The 23,739-nt window shown below is 34.9% G+C and overlaps 2 protein-coding genes and 1 long non-coding RNA gene across 7 annotated transcripts; all 3 read left to right on the top strand.

Annotated features, from left to right (window-relative positions):
• The first annotated feature begins 3,320 nt into the window (after window positions 1–3,320).
• On the top strand, window positions 3,321–6,418 carry LOC105129054 (uncharacterized). Of its 2 annotated transcripts, none has more exons than XR_842988.1 (2): window positions 3,321–5,152; window positions 5,829–6,418. It is a non-coding gene; the product is annotated as an uncharacterized LOC105129054 (long non-coding RNA). The 2 variants fall into 2 exon arrangements; XR_842989.1 differs by having other exon boundaries at window positions 5,857–6,418.
• Window positions 6,419–8,848: 2,430 nt separating this feature from the next.
• LOC105129056 (uncharacterized) lies at window positions 8,849–14,357 on the top strand. Of its 2 annotated transcripts, none has more exons than XM_011030977.1 (8): window positions 8,849–9,377; window positions 9,674–9,736; window positions 10,534–11,295; window positions 11,442–11,576; window positions 12,175–12,258; window positions 12,375–12,434; window positions 12,555–12,641; window positions 13,191–13,343. In XM_011030977.1, exons 1-8 carry the CDS (start codon window positions 8,994–8,996, stop codon window positions 13,260–13,262), a joined length of 1,647 nt encoding a protein of 548 aa, XP_011029279.1. In that variant the 5' UTR covers window positions 8,849–8,993; the 3' UTR covers window positions 13,263–13,343. The 2 variants fall into 2 exon arrangements, with proteins under 2 accessions (XP_011029279.1, XP_011029278.1); XM_011030976.1 differs by lacking the exon at window positions 13,191–13,343 and adding an exon at window positions 13,816–14,357 and having other exon boundaries at window positions 8,852–9,377.
• Window positions 14,358–15,497: 1,140 nt separating this feature from the next.
• Window positions 15,498–19,676, top strand: LOC105129055 (uncharacterized). 3 transcript variants are annotated; one of them, XM_011030975.1, is made up of 4 exons: window positions 15,498–15,746; window positions 15,945–16,036; window positions 16,827–18,726; window positions 18,906–19,676. In XM_011030975.1, exons 3-4 carry the CDS (start codon window positions 16,843–16,845, stop codon window positions 19,233–19,235), a joined length of 2,214 nt encoding a protein of 737 aa, XP_011029277.1. In that variant the 5' UTR covers window positions 15,498–15,746; window positions 15,945–16,036; window positions 16,827–16,842; the 3' UTR covers window positions 19,236–19,676. The 3 variants fall into 3 exon arrangements, with proteins under 3 accessions (XP_011029277.1, XP_011029275.1, XP_011029276.1); XM_011030973.1 differs by lacking the exon at window positions 15,945–16,036; XM_011030974.1 differs by lacking the exons at window positions 15,498–15,746; window positions 15,945–16,036 and adding an exon at window positions 16,056–16,315.
• The last annotated feature ends 4,063 nt before the right edge of the window (window positions 19,677–23,739 follow it).

Consider the following 23,739-nt stretch of genomic DNA (forward strand, 5'->3'; position numbering starts at 1 on the left):
CTTTGATTTTATTTCATTATCAACGGAAAGCATTTCCAAGACACAAAGATTCTAATCCAAAACCAATACCGAGACCCCAAGAACAGTCGAAGCCCAGTACAGTGATCCGATGGCTTCCTACTCCTATTAAGACACAAGTCCATAATCCTTTTCCCAACTGCAAACCATTAAACAAAATATATATATATATATATATATATATAGTTCAACAAAAACTTAAAAATGTGAAATTCAGACCAAAAAGGGCTACCATTGTTTGTTGATCGTAGTGGCTTTTTGCCAAGATACTAGCGGTGGTTCTATGCTGGCGAGGGTTGATCGGTGATAAATGAGATGGTTGTCATCCCGGGACTTGCAGTATGATTGAGCAAATGTGCTACAAGATGAAAGATAACACACTACTCGCTCCCTGGGAAACTTTTTAGAATTTATTTTTTAATTAATTATACCATAATAAAAAATATATTTTTAGAAAAAATAGCAAATAAAATTATGCTCAAATTAAAAAAAAAAATTAACCCTTGCACCATATTTATCTAGAGGATGCATTTTTAAAATTGTTTGAAAAGAAAAAACTTTGTTTACATGAATACATGCTTGAAATTTATCAAAATAATATTTTTATAATTTTAAAAAATTATTTTTGATATTAGGATATTAATAAAAACTAAAAATAAAAAAATTAATTTAAAACAAAATAAAATCTAAAAATAAAAAAAAATAATTTAAAACAAAAAAATAAAATTTTATTTTTAAAAAAATAACTTTAAAACACAAAAATAAATAAGTTCCGATACAAATATAACTTTAAAAAATAAATATAGAATGTTAGCCTATTTACATATATAATAGCTAACACACATATACACACAAACTTCTATACAATAATATCTTTGTAACTATAAAAATTTATTAGTTAATCAACATATCATTTAATAAGTCGAGACTGAATTAAAAATATTATTTAATTAAAATTATTAATTTACCAAGATTATAACACACAAATATATCTTCACAAATTATTATTAACAAACAAAATTATAAAAAAGATGTGATGTTTTTACCTTGTATCATCTTATGAAATAATATTCATTCCAATATTTTTTTTAGCTTCTCTTTTGTTTTTTAATAAAAAAAATATATTTTTCTTTATTTAATTTTATCATTTATAATTTGATTTATTAAAGATTGAGCTTTATGATTTATTGTGATTTGTTTTCTATATGGTTAATTCAGTCTTATGATATATATTGCGGGTTTGAAAGGCTAACCCATTTAGCTTAATGTTTTTTTTTTAATTAATATTTGTTCAATTTTATCATTTAATATTGAGCTTATTAAGAATTAGGATTCATGATTTGTTTTAGTTTTCTTTCTATGAGATTGTCTTGATCTCATGACTTCAGTCACGAGTTTTATGAGTTTACTTGTGTAGACTTGAGTTATTTTATTGTATCATATTTTCAGACTGATTTATTTTTAATTTTACCATTCAATAATAAATTGAATTTTGAATGAAGTTTTATAATTTGTTTTAATTTATTTTCTATAAAACTATCATAATCTCATGATTTAGGTTGCGAGTTTGACAAGTTAACTCGGGCTAACTCAGGTTATTTTTTTTGTTTACTTTATATGATGCTATCTCAATTGGCAGGTTAACCAAAATTTACTAAGATTATTTTTTTTTGTCTCTTTTTTAGTTTTTTTTTATTTCATCATTCAATTTTGAGTTGATTGAAAATTATGCTTTATAATTTGTTTCGATTTATTTTTTATGAGGTTATCGTAATTTCATAATTCGAGTTATTTTTTTTTTAAATTATTTTTCTATCAAATTTCACTACTCATAATTAGATTAATTGAGAATTAAGTTTTATAATTTATTTATATTTGCTTTATATAATATTATCACGGTCTTATAATCTAGATTACGGATTTGACAAGTGAATCTAGATTTGTTAGGATCGATCTAATATGTTGTTATCTTAATAATTTTTTAAAAAAGAATGTTTTCATGATTTTTTGTCGGTCAAACTACTTTTTACAGAAATTTAAGTTATTTTTGAACTCATCAAGTTAAATAAATCATATTTGACCAATCCCATGCTAGAAAATACTAACAACACTTATATATTCTTTTTTGTTATATTTATTTATTTTTATCTCACCCAACATAACACAGCGTGCAAGCCAACTATGTAATTTAATACTAGTGAGTAAATGCCATTTCATTTAATGAATGGAAATTAAGGACTTTAGGCAGAAAGAATAAACACTGAAATATATTTTGTTTTTTCTAGTTTAGTGAATTTATTCTCCGGAATGGAAGAATTATTCTATGAAGTCTTATACGCAAAAACGACGAAACTCGAGAATTGAAGTCATTTTCTACATTGTGAAGATTGAAAGGTGGCATTATAGTTTGGGCAAGGATGACTGCCTACTTGATTGGTTTCCCTGGACACGTCTTCATGGCCTCCTCCCCTACTTTCAAAGGGCATCTGAGAAAACATTGAACCTGCAACGTCGGTCAGATTCTCCAACTGTACGACTCACCCCCAACTCAAATTAGTTTTGAACTCTAAACCTCACACCATGACAAAAGCATCTATCTAAGTCTATTTTGAAGTGACAATCTCGACCAACTAGAACAATCCCTCTTTTTGGCCGCCATGATGACGACGCGTAGATAATTTAGAATTCATTCCCGCACCTCAAATCAAAATTAAGCTATAGATTCCTTTTTCGGCAATGCTGGGCAACAAGGCTAGCCGCATGTTTGTTAAATTTATTTATTTTTGGTATTTTAAGTTTTTTTAATGTATTAATGTTAAGAATGAATTTTAAAAAATAAAATAATATATTTTAAAATAAAAATACTTTAAAAAATAATAAATATTATAATATCAAAATTGCAACGGTTATATAGGGAGGAATTAAAAGATAAACATAATCATCCGAGGTGAGTAAGGGTCGGAGGCCTATTTATATAGACTGATGTAAATAAGAGAAAGTGTCAAGATTTCATGGTTGTTAAGTTTAAAATTTATAAAATTAGTTAAAATATCTGTAAAATAACTTAAATATTTATTTGGATAAAAAAAGGCACTTAAAATGTTAGGTTAGTGATGAGAGGAATTTGTTTATTTTCTCTGCACCTGAGTTCGAATCTTATTGTGCACGTCTATTACCCTCGTGGTGGTTTACATATGCGCACAAACTAGTTTGGACATCCATGTAAATAAAAAAAAACATAAAAAATAAATAAAGATTTCAAAGTTTGAATCTTCACTTTACATTTGTACAGATAAGTTGTTTATATATATATAATCCCAGTACAACTGATTATATAGAGATGTATTTAATTCAAACATGGTTATAACTGATTGCTTCTTTCGTGTAATTCAAACCTATGATATTTCTACTTGTGTGGAAATGGCACTTTACTTGAATGCGTGATCTTGCTTGTGCTGTCACTGGTGAAGATGAGCTTGTATGAACAAGAAGTCACTTGCTGACTAGGAGATCACAGCCGCAACCCCATTCTTATCTTGATTCTTTATGTTCTTGCTGTTGAAATTCAATCTTGTCATGGTCAGTAGGAATTTTCCGCCTAATTGGGAATCCTTGGTTTTGCAGGTGCGAGACAATTCTTCAGACTGGCTTGCACAATACGAATTTAAAAGAATCGAGCAAAGGCAAGGCACCGGGACAAGAAGTTTTATACTTTGATGAAGAATAATGTGGCGCGCGAATGCCACCACTGTTCACATTTTAAACAAAAAAGAGGAACTCCTGAAGGCCTGAAGGAAATATGCCCACCCAAAGCCCACGCCAGCTGCTAAATCAAAATCTGCCAAGTCCATGCCTCAAAAGTCTGCCAACTAGGAGGAAGGCACAAGTAGCAAAGATGAGACAATCAAGATACACTAGACAACTTTGCCTGCAATTAATGGATACTTCCATCATGAACAGTCTAGCAACTCCATTTGCGAGAGTTAAGACAAAAGAGATAATTAAGACTGACGAGACTGCTTTAACCGGTAAATATCGGCAAGCACTTTCATCACAAACAGTCCAGCAGCTCCACAACCACGCAACAAATTTTCTCTGTTGGATGCAAAGAAGAGAAGGAGAAATAGATCAGCAAACAAAAAAGAGCAGTCTGAAAGCAGTTCTGCTGCAATGGATGCGGGAAAAACTGTCAGCAGCACGTTAAGTGAAAGAAAGAGAAAATCTTGGACAACCCTGAAGGAAATTGTGGAGAAAAGAACACGATAGGAGTCGAAACATTATAAGTTTGACAAAGCCAATGTTTATTTAACAAAGGAAAATCATTTTAGCATTTTAGACTGCTGCTGATATTTTCATGGCCAATCCTTTTCAATGTGTAAACAACTCTGAAGGGGAAAAAAAGAAGAGTTTCAAACTTTATTCCAGAAAGGAGAAGGTCACGAAATGGGGACCCAGTTTTGGAAAATAACAAATGTATATACCCCACCACCTCATGCCTCTTCTACCAAAACTTGACGTTTTTAGTGTAATCCTTGCATGATTAATTTAATAACTCATAGCAATTACTCCTTAAAAAAATAATAAAAATAGCTATTGTCTGGTTTGTTTTATTGATCAGACGCGGTTTTTATCCTGGACCTATTTTGTGGAGGATTTGGAGTTTGTGCGGGGTAACAGAATTGGGGAGTGAAAATGAGGAGCAAACTCTCCTGAACTTGAAGCGGCTTCTGGGAAAATGTACATTTACAGGGAAAGGAACTGAAATGATTGATGGAATACAGAGTTCTTGTTTTGCTTCTTTCAGTTGTTTTTATTCTTTGACTGCTTCTAGGGTTTTCATGTTTGAGTAATTCCTTGTTATAGGGTGTTGTGGTCAAGTTAGGTTAGCTAATTGGACAATTTTGAAATTTAAGCTGTCAACTGTTTGTGTGTTTAAATTTGATGCGGAGATGCTTCACTTGTTTTGAGGACCTTTGTGTGGAATCATGGTTGCATTTGCTTTCTTTTTTTCCTTATTGTTCATGTCATCCTCAGGTTATATCTTTCTGTTTCTGGTTTCCTTGTCCTGCAGGAGGATCATGTGCTTCTAGCTCCTGAAACTAAAGAGCACAATCCTGGCATTGCACCTATCAAGGTAAGTAGGTAACTACTAGGAATTGCTTTATGGTGTTCTATAGGCTTTTTCATTGATCCTTTTTGTGTTCTACTAGGAATCGCTTTATGGTGTTCGATAGGCTTTTTCATTGATCCTTTTTGTGTTCTATGTCCCATCTGGTGGACACACACTCATGCTATTTTCACTTTATTCCTCACATTTGCTTTTGATGCTAAATAATCCAAGTGGTGAAGCAAAAACATGATTCTCTATTTTTATGGACAAAGATGTTATTTTAGCTGTTACCATCTGCATAAATATCGCAATTCATCTGTTGATGGCTCAAAAGTCGATCATCTTTACTGATGTCTTTATCTAATGATATGCAAATGATTGTTAACTGATCTAAATTCTTTCCCAGCCTATTCAATTGAATTAATTGAGATTGCTTTCATTTTATGCTTAGCATTAACATTTGGTTACTAGACAGAAAAGATGAGGACAGTGTAAATAGAAGGGATATGTCCCTCTTTACTTCCTGTTTTAGAAGGAAAGAAATTCACTCTAAAAATTGTTATAGAGAAAGATTTATTTTGTATCTCTGTCTCCGTCCATCCAACCAAATACGTTTCTATCTCTTCTGTGCTTGTCCCTTCTTTACCACGACACTAACCAAATACAAACTAAAAACTTACATGTCATCTCTTTCCTTCAGACCAACGGACTTGTCATTCTATTGACAGGAGATTACTCAGACCATTGATGGTATGGTGATGGTCACATCTCCCTGAAGAGGCTGATAAAAATGGTGGTGGAAGCTGGCAGATACGTGACACTAGGGAGCTATTCTCCAGGACCCATCATGTTGAGGCCCCAGCAAAATATGTAATGCTCAAGTATGTGGTGCATTTTGTCCCTGTCAACAAGCAGCTTCCAGATTGCAGAAAACATTCGTCCAGCAAGTTTATGATGCCGTACAGCAAAATCTCTGGACCAACAAGGACCATAACTAGCATTTCTGATCATCCTAATGTTCTAACAATTCTTTGGTTGCAGAGAGGGGAAAGAATAATAGATTAGGATGCAAGTAGCCGAGGGATCTAAAAGGAGTTTGCTGCAATAGTTGCTCAAAAACTTGGAACAGCAAGTAAAAGAAACAGAATCTTGGACTAGCATGAAGGAAATGATTGACATCAACGTGCACGAAGTTGTCAAAACATTATTGATTTGACTAATTCAATGTCTGCACAGGTAGGATAAGCATTCTTGTGTTTAAGATGCGAAGATCACAAGGGGTTATCTGAATCATCCGACTGAAACTTCCTTTTGTTTTGCTTTCATCTTTTTGTTATCTTTGTCTCTGCCACTTTTGCTGGCCAACTTCATTTTATGCTCCAAAATCAAGTTGTCTACACAGGTCTAACATGATCTTACAACTTTTTCCTGGCTGCGTCATGGTGCATTGTAGAGTTAAATGAATTTGGTCATGGCCTATGGACATTTAGGTAGATCGTTATCTATAAACATGAACGGTATAAATTATAACCACCGTTTCTTTTTAAATGAGCATTTTCAATCCGGTTCTGAGGGTTTTTTACCAATCCTTTTACGTGCTGCCTAAGTTTCTAATAATGCATTTGAATCAAAGAGTTTTCACTACGTTTTGCACATGAAACAGAACTCGAACGAGTCTCGCAAAGTTCACACTGATCAATGACTACATCATTAGCAAATGGAGTTGCTGAAACCGTGAAGTTCTGATATGCAAGACTAACTTCTTCAAGTCATGTTTATAGTTAGAAAAACAAGCTCCACTTAATAATTATCATAACTGGTGATGCTCCATTTACATTTCTCTATAAACAACAGACACTGGCTTTCTTGACATGGATGGACAAGAACTTCAACCCTTGACCGAGTGATGCTATCCTTTAGTCTATATATGAAACCTCTGGTACTCTTGATTCCTGTCTTTTTTTCTTTTAATTTTGAGTAGGGAGTGAGAGTCTGGGTCTATATATGAAACCTCTGGTACTATTGATTCCTGTCTTTTTTTTTTTTTTTTTAATTTTGAGTAGGGAGTGAGAGTCTGTACACAGAGAATGAAGAGAAGCATATTAGTTTAAAATACTGTCTTCTTTTAAAAATTAGACAGAAAGCATTTCATGCTTTACAAGGCTTTAGTAGTTTTATTGTTAATTCGCATCAAGTGAGCGCGTTCAAGGTTCAGATGACCTGTGGGAAAAGCAGGGTGAAGGCTTTGCAGTGTTGTGCTTTAAGTTGACATTGAATATTTCTTTCTATATTTTGCTTTTTTCTTGTACGTTGCAAGAGGAATACGAAGGGTTTTTCTTTTTGTTAAAAAAACAATTTCTCATTAAAACAATGGTTAAATTAAAAAATATCAAGATTATAAAAAAATTATTTGTTTATTAATGCTCATTCAATATGTTAATTTTAAAATTTTTTAATCCCACTCCTGTCTAATTCAGGGTTAAAATTAAACTATAAAAAAACTATTTCTAACTTAATTAATTTAAAAATAATCCACATGATTGATCAATAAATATAAAGAAAAAAATAATAAAATTAATAATTTGTAAGTCTTTATTTAACTTAAGCTTATGAGAGTTTTCTTCATAGTTTTTAAATATAACTCAGTGTAAGGCTTGTATTCCAGGTTTTGATCGGTCAGTCAAGTCAATCTCTATTTAAAAAAAAAATTTAAAATAGTATTATTTTAGAAAAGAAGTCAACAAGTTGCAACCAAGTTTTATCGGGTCATTGAGTCAACTTGCAGGTCGTTCGAGTTACATCGAGTCATAATTTTTTTTATTTTTTTTTCAACTCGACCTAATTCCAGTACAAAATAGACCAAGTCCTGAATCGACCCACTGGTCAAGTTAAATTTTAAAATTGACTCAGGGTTAAAATTAAACTATAAAAAAGCTATTTCAATATAATATGATTAACTTAATTAATTCAAAAGTAATCCACACGAGTGGTCAATAAATATAAAGAAAAAATAAAAAAATAATGAAATTAATAATTTTTTTTAATCTAAATCTTTATTTAATTTAAGCTTAAAATTAAATAATATGAGAGTTCTCATTATAGTTTTTAAATATAGCCCGGTGTAAGGCTCGTGTTTCAAATTTTGATCGGGTCAGCCAGGTCAATCCCTATTTAAAAAAAAATTCAAAATGGTATCATTTTATAAAAGAAATCAATAAGTTACAATCAAGTTTTATCAGATCATTGAGTCAACTTGCGGGTTATTTGAGTCATATCGAGTTATAATTTTTTTTTCAACCCGACCTAATTCCAATACAAAATAGACAGAGTCCCGAATCAGCCCGCTGACCAAATTAAATTTCAAAACTATGATTCTCGTATCATAATTTAGTTAATTTGATTAATTCATATACAACTCAAATAATTATTAAAAAAATATTATGATAAAAAAAAATAAAAAGGATAAATTAAAAGAAAGAACCTTCAATATTCATGTAAACTTGATAAGTTTCCCAAATTTTTTAATATAGGAAGGTAACTGCACCTTTAAAAAAAAAAAAATACTCAAAGGAAAGCACCATCACCCTTACTACAATTTTCAATTATTTCAAATTTAGCATCTAAAACTTTCTCGAATGTGTTTATTCGCACAGCGCACCTTATAAGAAACAATTCTTCGTAATAATAATAATTAAAAAAAAAAAAAACCACTTGAGAGTTCAATTCAATGGCATAGATGCAGTTTAGTTCAATTAATAAGGCCATTTCTGTATTCTATTAGTGTCCTATAAAAGGAATCCAACGGCTTCCTCCATGGTAACTTATCTTCACCACCGCTGTTGACAGTGAAGAAACCAAAACCAAAATGGGAAACCGAAGATTCGCTCAGGTCTCCACTAGCGACGAAGAAGACGAGGCGCCACCAAAGGCACGATCATCATCAACGACCATAAGGCCTGGAGACATCAGCGAGAGGAAGAGGAAGAAAATGAAGCTTCAAGAAGAAGAAGAGGAAGAAGAAGAAGTAGTGACGACAAGGAGAGGGAGAGGAAGACCCAGGAAGAAATTAAGAGAAGAGAAATCGGAGGATGAAGTAGAGGAAGAGCTCGAAGAGGATCCGGAGGAAGAGGAAGAGGTGCCGCAGGAGGATGCCAAGCCCGTTGGGGATTCGACTAGGGTTTCGGGGAAAGGGAGAGGGAGGAGAACTCATTATGATGCTTTTGAGTTTGATGGGAATAGATATGAGCTTGTGAGTTTTTTCATTTAATTTAATTCGTACAATTAGGATTCTTTTTGCTATTTAGCTACATTTTTTTTGGAGAAATATTAGGTTTTGCGCTTTAATTTTGTCAATTGATTTTGTTGTTGAATGAATCTTCGCATTCTTGAGCTGTCAGCTGTTTTATTATCCATACTTAGCCTCTAAATGCAGCAGTGGTTTTGAGGGATTTCGTGGAATCATTGTCGCTTTTACTGCTCTTTCCTAATTGTTCATATGATCATTACTGTGGATATTTGTTTGTTTCTTCTCTGATTGTTCTGCAGGAGGATCCTGTCCTTCTAGTTCCTGAAGATAAAGAGCAAAAACCTTATGTGGCAATTATCAAGGTAACTCATATTATTTTAGTTCCTTGTGTGTTCTGTGTCCTATTTGCTGGATATGCATCTCATGTTTATATACTCTAATTTGAATTTCATAAGGTTTTCCTCCTTCACTTTTTATTTGGTATTGTCTCTTTGACGGTGGATGATGTGGCGGTGAAGTGAAAAATTGATTTTTCTGTTCACCTTGATAATCAGATTCTTTTGTGGTTAATGCCGTGCAAATTTCTTGGAGTTTCTGTGCAGGTTTTGTTCTGGTTTGAAATTAATCATCTTCAGTAATGTTTGATTCTAACGATGGACAGCCCTTAACCAAATAATGGGTGATGGGTTTAAATGAATGATATATTAAAATATTTCCTAACATGAAACGGTGGTAAATTATGAATCTCAATTAACTTGGGAATTAGGTGCAGTCATTTTTCAAATGGGAATAAATTTACATTCAAGATTATGAGAAGACCCCCCACCACTAGTAGGAAAAGGGATGGGGGTTGCATACCTCTGCAATTTAATCATTTAGATTCAATTTTTTTTTCCCTCATCTGGGGATGCAACTAAACTTCTCTTCACACTGAGTGAAAATTTCATTTTGTAACCATGTTCTTGCATTTTATTATGTCATAGGTCTCTCTAGTAAAAGTTTCTAAGCACACACTGCTGGGCCAATTTTATGCTTTGTTATCAGTAATCATAATTAATACTCAACAAGTAAATTTGTTTAGATTGTTTTTGCTTTCATTTTGTATTTATTATGTAAGATTTCTGTCATCACATTAATGGAACTGTTATTCTGTTGATAGGATATTTCTCAGACTAAGGATGGCAGCATGATGGTCACTGGGCAGTGGTTTTATCGCCCCGAGGAAGCTGAGAGAAAAGGTGGTGGAAGTTGGCAGTCACGTGATACTAGAGAGCTCTTTTATAGTTTTCATCGTGATGAGGTTCCAGCAGAGTCTGTCATGCACAAGTGTGTTGTGCATTTTGTCCCAATTCACAAACAGCTGCCAAATCGCAAACAATATCCTGGTTTTATTGTCCAGAAAGTGTATGACACTGTGGAGAGGAAGCTTTGGAAGCTAACTGATAAGGATTATGAAGATAACAAGCAGCATGAAATTGATCTTCTTGTTCAGAAAACTCTATCACGGATGGGAGACCTTCCTGACATTGAAGTTGAAGATGCTCCTGCTGCTCCTCCTGAACTGGAAGATCCAACAAAGGCAAAAAGAACTCTAAGGAGAAAGACTGTTTCACCTCTTGATGTGACAAGGGAGGAAGAAGCAACTACCAGATCTGATAATTTTAAAGCTGAAACACCAGGAAGCTGTACAGGCAATGGCTCAGAGTATTATGCCATCTTAGTAAAGTTTGATGCATTGACTGGTGATACCCATCGAGACAAATGGCTGGAGCGGCTTCTTCAGTGTATTCAGTATATGTGCATTTCCTCTAACAGCACCCCTGATGATGATAAGCTAAAAGGTGGTTCTGATGGTGTTGACCATAAAAAAGAGCAGAAGTCCCAGGGAGCTGCAAATGGATCTGAAGAAAATAGTGTGAAGGTGTATAATTTGTTGTGTACTTAGCTTTGGCATGTGATATAGTGAATTCCATTTTTGGTATCTTGATTAGGAGCAGATTAGGGATGGAAATTTGACAATTTTGAAGACTTTACAACTCCAGCACACTAATATGTTGTACATGACAGGGAGGCAAGTCTTTTCCCTGGCCAGAAGCTGCTGTTCCTGCAGTAAGTGCTCTTGAGAAGGCATCACATGATGCACTTTCCTCTGATTTTCAGAAGTATAATCAAAAGTTGCGTCAGCTAGTGTTCAACCTCAAGGTTAGTCTTGCTTTCCCTTTCTTTCGAGGTTGCTGTGCTCTGGGGGTTCACTCTGCATGGATACTCTTCCTCCTTTCTGCTCAGGGATAAAGGTGCAATACTGCAACGGAGCTGAGTTCAGTCTTCATAAATGATGTGCAGTCATTTAGTGGGACTGCAGTTACCGTTTCTTTACATTTGGATACTAGTGATTCACACATGTACGTGTTTAGCTGGTTTACCAAAATAAAATATTGAAGTGTTTTCTGTCTGCATTTTAATGAAATTCTTTTAAAAGAGAAAACAAGTATATTCTTAAAATCAATGATGCTGATACATATGTATTTAGTTGCATATTGAAATGAAAGATTGAAATTTTATCAAAATCTTTTGAATGAAATGCTTTTAAAGGAAAAACTAAGCATTCAAGTAGGTTTGCCTGAAGCAGTATTGATCTTATTGTGTGGAGTATGGGCCAAATTCATATGCTTAATACTTTGAGGTGGAGCAGGATGCATCTCGAACTAATGGTGTTGAGTTTCCAACTTTTGACTGAACATCTTACCTTCTTTTGCTGAGGATATTGACATCAATTTTTCTTCTTTAATTTTTTTTTCAGAATAATGCATTTCTAGCCCGCCGTCTGCTAAACAGAGAGTTGGAGCCCTCAAAAATATTGAACATGTCACCAAATGAGTTAAAGGTATAAGTTCTATTGCTTCCTGCTTACCATTATTTTGTTTGTTTCTGCTGTTGTGATTTGCGTCTGGAAAATGTACAACATTCATGAAGTGTATGAATTAACAAACTTATCTTCAGGAGGGTTTAACAGCAGAGGAAACTGCAAAGAAGGAGCCTGAGGAGTCACAGCGTATGCAGGTTATTTCATTTGACCACACTTTGGTTTTAACTTTTAGATATTAGAAAGTTTTTTGGCTGTACACTTGGATGTGTGCTTGTGCTCTCACTGCTTGGCTGATCTGTTTGCATGTGTATCAGATGACTGATGCTCGTTGCTCAAGATGCAGCGAGTTTAAAGTGGGACTAAGGGACATCATCCAAGCAGGACATGGAGCCCGCTACCAGGTTTTCTTCACACTAGAACCTTGTTCTCTACACCACTATTATTTTTGACATAGACAATAATTTCAAATATTTAGCAAGTTGTGTTGGCGTACTGACTGCAGTACATTTAAGGAGATAGGGTGCAAACGCAAAATGCATAAAGTGAGTTGATAGATGTGCTATTATTTCGTGCACAGTAGCATGATATGTTCATTCAATCAAGCTGTAGACACCAGGTCTGCATTTCCATGTCTGCTAAATTAATTGATAGTTGTGGTTCAGTCCTCTTGTGCATGTATTAAATCCCCATATGAAATATTGGCTTACAAGTCAAAATTTTACTGACCACGGTAACTCAGATTGCATTTCAGATTCCATAGGCCATCCATGATAGTGAACAACTTCATAAGGCATTGTGATTGGAGATAAAAACCTATGATAGTTCAACGAACAAAATGTCCACTGCTGTTGCTCATAGATAAGAAAGTATAAGCCATGAATTGTTTTCTTAGATGTTGAAGCATCAACAATTCTGATTGGAGATTAAAATCCTTTATTTTCTTTCTCCTGGTTCTTTGTCTTGTTATATTGCACAGGTATTGGGACCAAACACGTAATTCAAAACCAATTTGCATGTTTTGATTGTATCATCTGGAAGTTCCTTGGGTTTGACTTGTCTTTGGACCTTAACTAAGTTGACATCATAAAGAGCTATTCTCTCAGGTGCTAATCTTGCCAGATATTCCTGTTTGATAGCTATCTCTTCTTCAACTCTTTGCATTTAATGCTAGGTCCTGACCTAAAGAGGTCATGTACTTTGCATTAGCAGCATGTAATGGCAGTGAGCATCTTTTCTGGAGGGCTTGGCTCTGCCAAATTCTCCTGTTAACCTGTACTCCATGAGACATTTTTCATGGAAGCATGAAATCTAGGAAATGTTTATGGAAGGCAATTCTTGCCTTTCTTCTCTACTGATGATGGGATAGGAAGTTTGTTTGTTTTTTTTTCCTCCTAAATTTGAAGTCCTGAATGTTTTATCTATAATATAAATGTGACTTTCAAATGAAGTTATTTTGAATGATTGGACTCCGTAGTGCAACTCTGAATTGCAAGCTCCGATATGTACTGGTTATTGTCCATGTGCATAACTGCCATATTAAGCCCTGCAGTTAACTTTAGTTTCTCCGGTTTACAGTTGGAGTGTATTGCCTGTGGCAATTCCTGGTATGCATCCAGGGATGAGGTGTCTATGCTATCAATAGATACACCAAGTTCTGCCAGAAGCGTAGGCACTGCACCATGGGCAACTGCCAAGTTTGACGAGGTTGAGAAGAAGCTAGTGAGTCCCCGTGAATCTGACAAGGCAGCTGAATTCCTTAAGAAAACAAGCGAACCATACATGCCCGTCTTGGAAAACCAGAGATCATTTAACAAGGTCAAGATTGAAGAGAATCCCGAAATTTGAAAGAATGCTGAGTGGTAAATACAGCCAGGAATCTGCTTTTGCTTGTACAGTTGTTCAAAGTGGGCTATGCCCGTTTCTGAAGGTTAGGGTTATTTATCAGATAATTAACAAAGAGTTGGTGTACAGGATTAGGTTTATGTTAGCAATACTGTCAAAAGCTTAAAATAGTTCTTTTTACCTAATCATTGCTGGATGGAATTTCATTGGGAACCTAATCATGGCATGTCCTCCTCGTCCATGCATCAAAATCTAAATTAACTGAAATTGCTGTAGTTATTTGGATCTCAACCGAAATGGATAAAACTTTTTGGGAAGCGTGCAAATATCTAGCTCGCCGCTGGTACGCATGGGCCGCAAGCAAGAAAAATAGCATACTCATGGCCCGCTCTCGAGGCTTTTTTAAGCACTCTTCAAGTGCTTTTGATAGACAGGGGATTCCCCACCTGCTTCATGTTCTTTGATTCGTTTTTAACCCTGATTGAAAATAAAAATAAAAGGGAAGCTTAATTTTATGTGGCAGATTGCGTGTTTCTGAGACAGACTGCCCCCCGGCAGTTTTGCTTCCTCCCGCCTAAACCAGCCATCGTGCACTTGTTTTTACCATATTCCCCTTTGACCATGAAGCAGAAAGGGATGCCCGCAGATTCCATATGACACTACTGCCCTTTCAGCACTTTTATGTGCCTGCCACAAAAACTAGTCACATGCTGCTGGGGACTCGACAACCTGGTGGACAAATCAACAAATTTCTTGGAGTATGTTACGAACAAACAATTTAAGTTTTTCATTCAATCCAACAAGTTCTTAAATCAATTCGAACCACTTTTATTTACTTTAAGGACCACTCACGCCTAAACTTTAGTTCAACCATGTGATGTAGGTATGAAAATAAAAGAGGGAGGTGAAGAACCAGTACCAGAAACCCTTTAAGCAACTATATCAGAGGTACAGATGGTATATAATATCTTACTTGTGATAAATGCCTTGGAATTATGTTTTCTCTTACCAGGTACGCTGGAAATGGAATTTTGCATACTACTCAAGGACCATTCCTGCCAGCAAACAATTTCACAGCTTCAAACACTGAGGACTTTATAGTAATTACAGTTAAATGGGATCTGCATTATAGCGCACCAATATCAATTTCTAGATTAATTATTGGAAACAGCTAAATTAAATGTGGGCATCATCTTGTCCTGATACCTCCTGCTATTCCCAAAAAAATAAGATAATGAGATGTAGCAGTGAATCTGTCCCTCTTAATTTAAAACACATGCAAATAGCCGGAATCACCCTCACCCAGAGAATGGAGCTCATCCTTATTAGAAGGGCATAGATGTCTTTCCATACATGACTGCCCCCGCATCTAAAAAGCCATAAGGTCTAGGAAAAGAAAATTAAAACAAATAAATAAAGCAAAACCCAAAAAGAAAACGCAAGCAGCAGCAGCAGAATCAACAACATAAGCTAGCTGCAAATCATGACTTGAACACAAGATGGCTTTTTTAGTTGACATGAACAGAAACTTAGCAGCTCTCTGTCTCTCATTGCAACTCTTTCTCATGTGAGTGAGTGCGAGAGAGGGAGAGAGAGAGAGAGAGAGAAAGAAAGGAGTGAGACTTCACTCTATAGAAGAAACGAAGACACATACACCATCCAAGGCATGCACACACGCTCTCTCTCTCTCTAAAACTCACCTTTTTTGGTTATTATGCTTCACTGTCAGCGGTCTACTTTTTTTTTTTTTTCTTGCTTTCACTTTGTACTTGTGTTGATTCTTTGAGGGTGTAAACACTCTTTGGGGTCATGGCTGACTGTTCTTAAAGATGGGTTTTTTTTAATATATATATTGATAAAAGACTTTAGCTGGAAGAGATTGGATGGATATGATTGTAGCTACTTGCAGTTTGTTGGGGTTTTCTTTGAATTCACTACTGAGAGATCTAGTGGGGTATGGCCATTTCCTCTGGTTGTTGTTTTTTTTTGGCTTAGAATGCAAGTGAATATAAAGTTGTTGCTAATAATTGTATATAGCCTTTATGTCTGGCACTTTACTCTTTTTTCTGGGAGTTGAATTTTCATAGATCATACTATATAGGATTCCTTGTTAGTTCAAGTTTTTCAGTTTTATGGATCATCAAAGTTTGTTTCTTTTGAGGTTTTTGTGATCTCAAACTTTGGAATCATCAAATGGGGAGCATGCTTTTTGAAACAATAATTTTTTGTGAAGGTCATTACACTACTTCTTCTACCTTTATATTAGCTCTCAAAATTAGAATATTAGAGACAGTTCTTTCATATGCGCAGATTGGTCTTTGTAAACAATAATGTGCTGGCTTTTCAAGTTCTTAGTAGGCAGCTGTTTTTTATTGTTTGTTTTTACGTTTCCTGTGTGATTTGTACAGTTACTTTGCTTGAAAGCAGATATCTATTTGTTGTTTGTAGCTGGATGCCAAAACAAATGCATATGATGGCAAATGAATAATCCTTTTAAATGCAGATGATTTTTTTTTATTGATTACAGGACTACTGGTCTCTGGTGACGTATAGTTGCCAGTTAAGTTAGCTGCTATTATTGTAGGAATTCTAATCAATCCTTGCATATCTGAATTGGGATTCTGAGAGTTTTATAATCAGATTTCATAGATATTGCTACTTTCCCATTTCTGGGTCATTTGCTTTTCTTCTTCTTCTTCTTCGTCAGATATTTGTCTTCTTATTTTGGATTTGTTCTTTTGTAGAATTTTGGATCTTTAAATGGAACTGGAGATGGAGTTGGATTCTGAGAAGAGTAGCATCTCAGATCTGAGTCCTAATACTGTTCTTCCTCATCGACGTTGTTCAGAAGTTGAAAAGAGAAGTGTGAAGGGCAAACTCACACGCAAAGATGATATTTTGAGGGTAAAGGAGAGCTTCACTGAGATTAGTTTCCGTCGTTACCGTAGTTCCTCTTGCAAGAATGTTCTGTCTAGACCTGTTGGTTCAGAAGGTCACATAGAGCCAAAGCGAGGCTCCATGTATCAAAGCTCCAGAGAAGTAAGGAGAATGAAGGAATTGGGATGTAATGAGGGAAGGAGAAAAATTGAACTGTCGCGTGCTAGTGACACTTCGTTTTCTTTCAGAATTGTTGACTCTCTGCATTGCTTAGATGAAGAGACCGTGCAGAAGAGATCTCCTGCAAGCTCTGTGAGCTCAAACTTGAATCCAGAGTCTGTTCGAAGACCTTGCATAGAGCCATGCTCATCAGATGACTTCACTGAAATCTTTCCAAGTTTGGATAAGAGAGATAAACATTCTGCTGGAGTTGTTGGAAGTGACTCGATTGGGAATCCAAACTTCAAATGTGAGCAAGTTGTGGGTCCACTAAATGATGGTAATGAGCTTCTGGAAAGAGATACAGCCCTGACATTCCAGAAATCACTCTCTGCTAAGGTAGAAATTCCCTGTTCACCTTCTTCTTCTGGAAGTTATTTATCTAATGGAGCCAGCTCAAAGTTCCGATTTAGTCCCATGCGGATGATGTTCGATCCATTCACGAAGTCCAAGTCTCTCCGGAGTCCGTCAGGCCATGTCCCTGAACCAGGTGATGCCAAAACGACTGGAATGTCAAGCATGAGAAGGAATCAGACATTTAGGAAATATTTGTTCCATGACTTCTCACATACAGATCAAAAAGTAGATTTTGATTCTCAGATTGCCAAGAAAGATCACCATCATTCAGCTGTAGCGTGTTCACCAGTTCACCTGCATGGTCGACTGAAGTTGGAAAATAAACACGGGATGCCATTTTTCGAGTTCTCATTAGATTTCCCTGAAGAAGTTCTGGTGGCTAAGACATGGAAAGCAAATAATGCATTTAATTGGGTATATACATTTCACTCCATTTCCAGTAGAAAAAAGAGCAATGCCACAGGATGGGGGTTGACTGATGGCAATAAGGAATCGTTGGTAGTGGGGCAGATGCAAGTTTCATGTTATTTATGTTCAAAATTAAAAGATGGTGGGAACTGTGACAGCTCTATGGTGACAGAGTTTGTGATGTACGATATTGCACATGCAAGACACAGAGTTTCTACTGAAGACTCCCCTGATGTTAGACCTGACAGCAGTGCCAATCCAGGCTTGGTTGGTGGAAGTCATGAGATGGGTGGTAACTATGATGCAGTGAAGCTCAAACATCAACCAAAATATGCTTGTGATAGAGGCCACTTTGATTCTTCCAATCCTTATCCATGGGCATCCGCAGTTTTGCATCCAGACCTTGAAATAGCAGCCATTATTATTCAACTCCCATTTGCAAAGAGAGAGAGCCTGAAATACAAAAGAGGGGACAAGGGTAGTGATGAAATGCATTCAAATCTGCTCAACCTTTCTGTTGGTGAGCAAAGGAGGAAAACCATACCAGATAAAGAAAATCCAGAGAACGTGAAGGTGGTGATTCCAACTGGCAATCATAGTTTGCCAAGCAGTGATAGTCGGGGTCCTTCTTCATTGCTTGATAGATGGAGATCTGGTGGAGGCTGTGACTGTGGTGGCTGGGATATGGCCTGCCCCCTTAAAGTTTTTGGCAATCCTGGCATCCAATGTGCTGAAGATGAACCACTCTTGGATAATCAGCGGCCTCTGGAACTTTATCTTATGGTAAGCTTCCTGATTGGTACTCGAGGATATTTTGCATTGCTAACACTGTTAAAATGGAATTCTTACACTTGGATTAAAAAAAATCCCAGGCACTGAATATGGTTAACTTTGCTTTATTGTTGATATGAATCATGTAATTAGTTTCTTCCTAGCTGTAACCAGAATCTATTTTTGTGAAGGGAACAAAAGAGAATATACCAGCATTGACCATGACAGTTCTTGAAGAGGGTCAATATGCTGTTGATTTCCATGCACAATTATCCACATTGCAAGCATTTTCCATATGTGTTGCTATATTGCATGGTACAGAAGCCACTGGTGTGACTAGAGAGGAAAGAGGCAATCAGTTATCACATTGCAATTCACTGAAAATGCTTATTGAGGAGGAAGTGAAGTTCTTAATTGAAACAGTCACGGAGGAGGAGAAAAGGAAAGCATCCAAGAAAATGGAAGGGATCAGGCAGTCTTACGTGCTTAACCCTCCCTTTTCTCCAATTTCTCGGGTATAGACTCGACAGTTTGCTTTGTAACGCTGAATGCTTCCTGTAGAGAAACGCTGATCAGGCTTGCAAAAAACTGGAACCAAAAAACTCCAAAGAAGAAAGAGTTTTTCCTGATCTAAAAGGGGGCGGCAGGAAGTGGCCGGTTGCAGTAATCTTTGCCAAGGCTAACTAGCAACCTTTAAACAGCTGTGCTCGTCAGGAGTTTTTCAATGTATAATTTGATTCTATTTTGTTTTTCCATATCAACTAGCTAGAAATAGAATAGAAACACCTTGCTGTCCATAATTGTAACTTGATAGGGAGGGAGAAAGTACTGAGTGGAAAGAAAGAGGGGGTCTTATACTTTTTTTATTTTATTTGTATTAATATATTTGGAGCTATGAAGTTCAAAATTGTTGTCACTTCAAAATAATGAATAATGGATTACTTTATCCTGGTTAAAGACTTCATGCAGATGCAGTTACCTCTTTTTATTCACTACCTGATAGCTCAATAATTTTTCACACTTGGGACTTGAAATTCCGAAAACAATGATACATTGCTTTTCAGATTTTTTCTGTCCTCGATTACAATCATGACAGCCATGCTGTGACGGCCTTTTGAGGGACATGTCCTTGCTTACATAAGAAAATCTTGACATGTTTTGTCCCATTGAGCATGCTCCCATAAGTTGGCCTGTAGTAAACAAATGCTTATAACAATCTTGAAAATTCTCCCTTTTTTTTTTCTGGCCCTCGTGTCATCTTCCTCTTGCTTTCATGAATTGCTAAGCTAATACTAACAGTATCTGTACTAAACAAATTCTTATAACAATTTTGAAAATTCTCCCATTTTTTTTCTGGCGCTCGTGTCATCTTCCTCTTGCTGTCATGAATTGCTAAGCTAATACTAACAGTAGTTGCTGCCTTCATACTAACTGGCCTTTTTTGCAATCGAAAATAAAAGCTACCCATCTTGGTAGAAAGCATAAATGCAGCTCCTCGTACCCGCGAGCGGAAGCGTTGAAAGAAAAGGCTATCAAGCACACACATTAACTTTACCTGGACATCGCATGTGTTGTAAAAAAACTGATATATAAAAAATCAATTAGTGTTTATTAACTGAGAAAAAAGAATAAAAAATCACATCTTTACAATTGAAATAACAAGGAGCAGAAAATATCTCCATAGGTTATTATTATCCCAATATTTTATTTATACAAAGAATCAAACATTACATAATTATAAAAAACCAAAGAAACGTACTATTTATGATTTTATTTATCTAAAAAGTTGTATAACAAGTTAATCTAATTTTAAATAAACAAATTGAAAGAACATCCTAATCTAGAGCTATGTATTCTGCTTCTACTGTGGAGTGTGCCACCATTGACTGCTTCTTTAAATTCTAACAAAACACAATATTTTTCATAGCAAAACAGTAATATGAAGTGCTCATCATTCTTTCATCACTTCCACCCTAGTCACTGTCTGAAAATCCAACAAGATTGACTGAGCTAGATTTCACAAAATATATGTGAAATCCTATAATCCCTTTCAGATATCTCAGCACTCTTTTAGATACTATAAGATGGTTTTGACTTGGATCTTGCATGAACCTGAAAAGATAATTCACAGCAAATTGAATATCTGGATGTGTGACTATTAAATACAGCAGACTTCTAACTAGACTCCTGTAAGCTTTCTCATAAGTTTTTGGTGCTTCATCCTCACACTCCCTTAGATGCTACAAGATGGTTTTGACTTGGATCTTGCATGAACCTGAAAAGATACCTGAAAAGATAATTCACAGTAAATTGAATATCTGGATGTGTGGCTATTAAATACAGCAGACTTCTAACTAGACTCCTGTAAACTTTCTCATAAGTTTTTGGTGCTTTATCCTCCTTCATTAACTTTTGCTCCTATATCATAGGTGTACTTACTGGCTTGCAATTAGCCATTACAAAATTATCTACTATTTTTAAGAAAAATATTTTTGACAAAGAAAATAACCTTGATCAGACTGAGTTACTTTTATTCTTAAAAAACATATCAACAAACCTAGTTCATTTATTTCAAACGTATCTTTCATATTGGTTTTAAACTCCTTTACAAGCTGCTCTTTATCTCTTGTAATTAGCAAATCATCAATATAAATTGATATAATTAGTTTATGTCTATCAATATGCTTCACATATAAAGTTAACTCATTCATACTCCTGTTAAATCATAAACTTAAAAGATGATTATCCAATCCGTTGTACCAAACTCTAAGAGCCTGTTTTAGTCTACACAATCCCTTCTTTAGTAAATACACGTATTCCTGTTAAATCATAAACTTAAGAGATGATTATCCAATCCATTGTACCAAACTCTAAGAGCCTGTTTTATTCTACACAATCCCTTCTTTAGTAAATACACTTTGTTTGTTGAATTTTATTTTTCAAAACCAGCAATTTGTTCAACATAAATCTCTTTATTTAGAACACCATTCAAAAATACAGATTTAACAGCCAACTGAAAGATATACCAACCGTTTTGTGCTGCTAGAGTAAGTAGGAGCTTCATTGTTTCATTCTTGGAAATTAGAGCAAATGTATTGGTGAAATCGATCCTTACCTCCTGTGAATACCTTTTCACTACAAGTCTGGCTTTATGCTTGTTGATCTTACCATCTGCATTTAATTTTGTTTTGAAAATCTATTTCACTCCAATTACCTTCTTTTGAGTTGGTCAGTCAACTAGCATCCATATTTGATTATTTTCCATCATCGCAAGCTCCTCTTTCATTGTTGCTATCCAGACTTGAGAATTCATGTCTTCTTCAACATCTATCAGTTTTGCCTCAACTATATTGCATCTGCTGTAAATACCTGTTAAAGACATTGTCCTCTTTACTGGTTGGCCATCAACATTTTCTACAACATCCAACTCAGTTTGTTGATCATTATTTTCTGTAGAATCCAACTCAACTTGTTGCATCTGTTTTGATCCTTCACCTGATGTATTTTTCTAATTCCATATAGCTTTTTATATAACTTTTACATATCTAGCAATCACAACTTTGTTAAAATTCATATCATAAATTTTATAGGCTATAAATGTTATGTTATAGCCCATAAGAATTTCTATATCAGCCTTTTGATCAAGTTTTCTTCTTTAAACTTCAAGTTTCAGGACAAAACAAACATTGTCAAACACTTTTAAATGATCAATGTTGGGTTTAAAGCCATACCAGAGTTCATAAGGAGTTTTGTCTGCTAAAACTCTTGAAGTCATTCAGTTTAAAAAATATAATATTGTGTTCACTACCTCTACCTAAAAATTCAATAGTTGTTTATTTTCATATAGCAAATATCTTGCCATCTCCTACAAGGTTTTGTTTCTCCTCTCACTAACACCATTTTACTATGGTGTGTAAGGAGCTGTCAGCTAGTGTTTGATCCCCTCTTATGCCAAATAAGCCTTAAATTATCAAGAGGTATACTCTCCTTCTTTGTAAGATCCTAATATCTTCAATTTGTTTCCCGTTTCTAGTTCAACTACTGTTTTGAATATAACAAACTCAGCAAACACATTAAATTTTAATTTCAGAAAGTAAACCCAACAGAATCTACTATAATCATCAACAAATAGAATAAAATACTTTGAATCATTCAAGGATTCATTATGCATCGACCTATACACATTTGTGTGTACAAGCTGGAGTTTTGACAGTGTTCTGAATGCATTGTCAGGAAAAATAACTCTAGTTTGTTTTCCTAACTGACAGGCTTCATAAATACTTTTTTGTTCATGTATATATAGTACATCATAAGTTATTTGTAGGTTAGTCATTCTCTCTAAAGTTGTATAATTGAAGTGCCCCAACCGTTTATGCTAAAGAACAAATTCATTGTTCTCATAAGTGTTAGCACTCAAGCATTACCTCTCTCCAATCAACATTAAAACTTCTATTCATCATTTTTACAGAAAGCAGTAGCACTCCATTTTTTTCTTTAATATCACATACTCTATTATTAAAGAATATTGAGTAACCAGATTCAATTAATTGTCCCATACTAACTGGATTTTGATTGATCTTAGGTATATAAAGAACATTTTTTAGAGTTTTTATACCTGACAATGTTTCTACTTCAATTGTTCCTTTTCCTTCAACCTTCACATAAGCAATGTTTGTTTCTCGGAAAGTAGTTTCCGGGAAACCACTTTTTAAACTTTCCCGTGTTTGTTTGCCATTAAGAAAGTTGGTCAATGGAAAATACTTTCCAGTCAACGAAAAATACTTTCTGGTTAACAAAAAATACTTTTCAGTGAAAGAAAAATTTGGCTTGGTTTTCAAGAAAGTGTTTTCCTGAAAACTTTAGGTAGAAAACACTTTCTGAAAGTTGTGAAAAATTTAGAAATGTTATTATTTGTTGATTATATCAAATTTGATCCTCAAACTTTTGATTAACTTTTTAATTTGTAAGATTTGTTCCTCATTATTTTAATAAACTTGAGAAAAATAAAATATTAATAAATTATTT

The sequence above is a fragment of the Populus euphratica genome, unplaced genomic scaffold (assembly GCF_000495115.2).
Source record: "Populus euphratica unplaced genomic scaffold, PopEup_1.0 scaffold48.1, whole genome shotgun sequence".
In the NCBI taxonomy this organism is placed as follows: Eukaryota; Viridiplantae; Streptophyta; class Magnoliopsida; order Malpighiales; family Salicaceae; genus Populus; species Populus euphratica.

Coding starts and splice junctions, on each gene's coding strand:
- LOC105129055 (XM_011030975.1), top strand. CDS start 16,843: ATGGAACTGGAGATGGAGTTGGATTCTGAGAAGAGTAGCATCTCAGAT. Junction 18,727..18,905: donor CTCTGGAACTTTATCTTATG/GTAAGCTTCCTG, acceptor ATTTTTGTGAAG/GGAACAAAAGAGAATATACC.
- LOC105129056 (XM_011030976.1), top strand. CDS start 8,994: ATGGGAAACCGAAGATTCGCTCAGGTCTCCACTAGCGACGAAGAAGAC. Junction 12,435..12,554: donor AGGAGTCACAGCGTATGCAG/GTTATTTCATTT, acceptor CATGTGTATCAG/ATGACTGATGCTCGTTGCTC. Junction 12,642..13,815: donor GACATGGAGCCCGCTACCAG/GTTTTCTTCACA, acceptor TCCGGTTTACAG/TTGGAGTGTATTGCCTGTGG.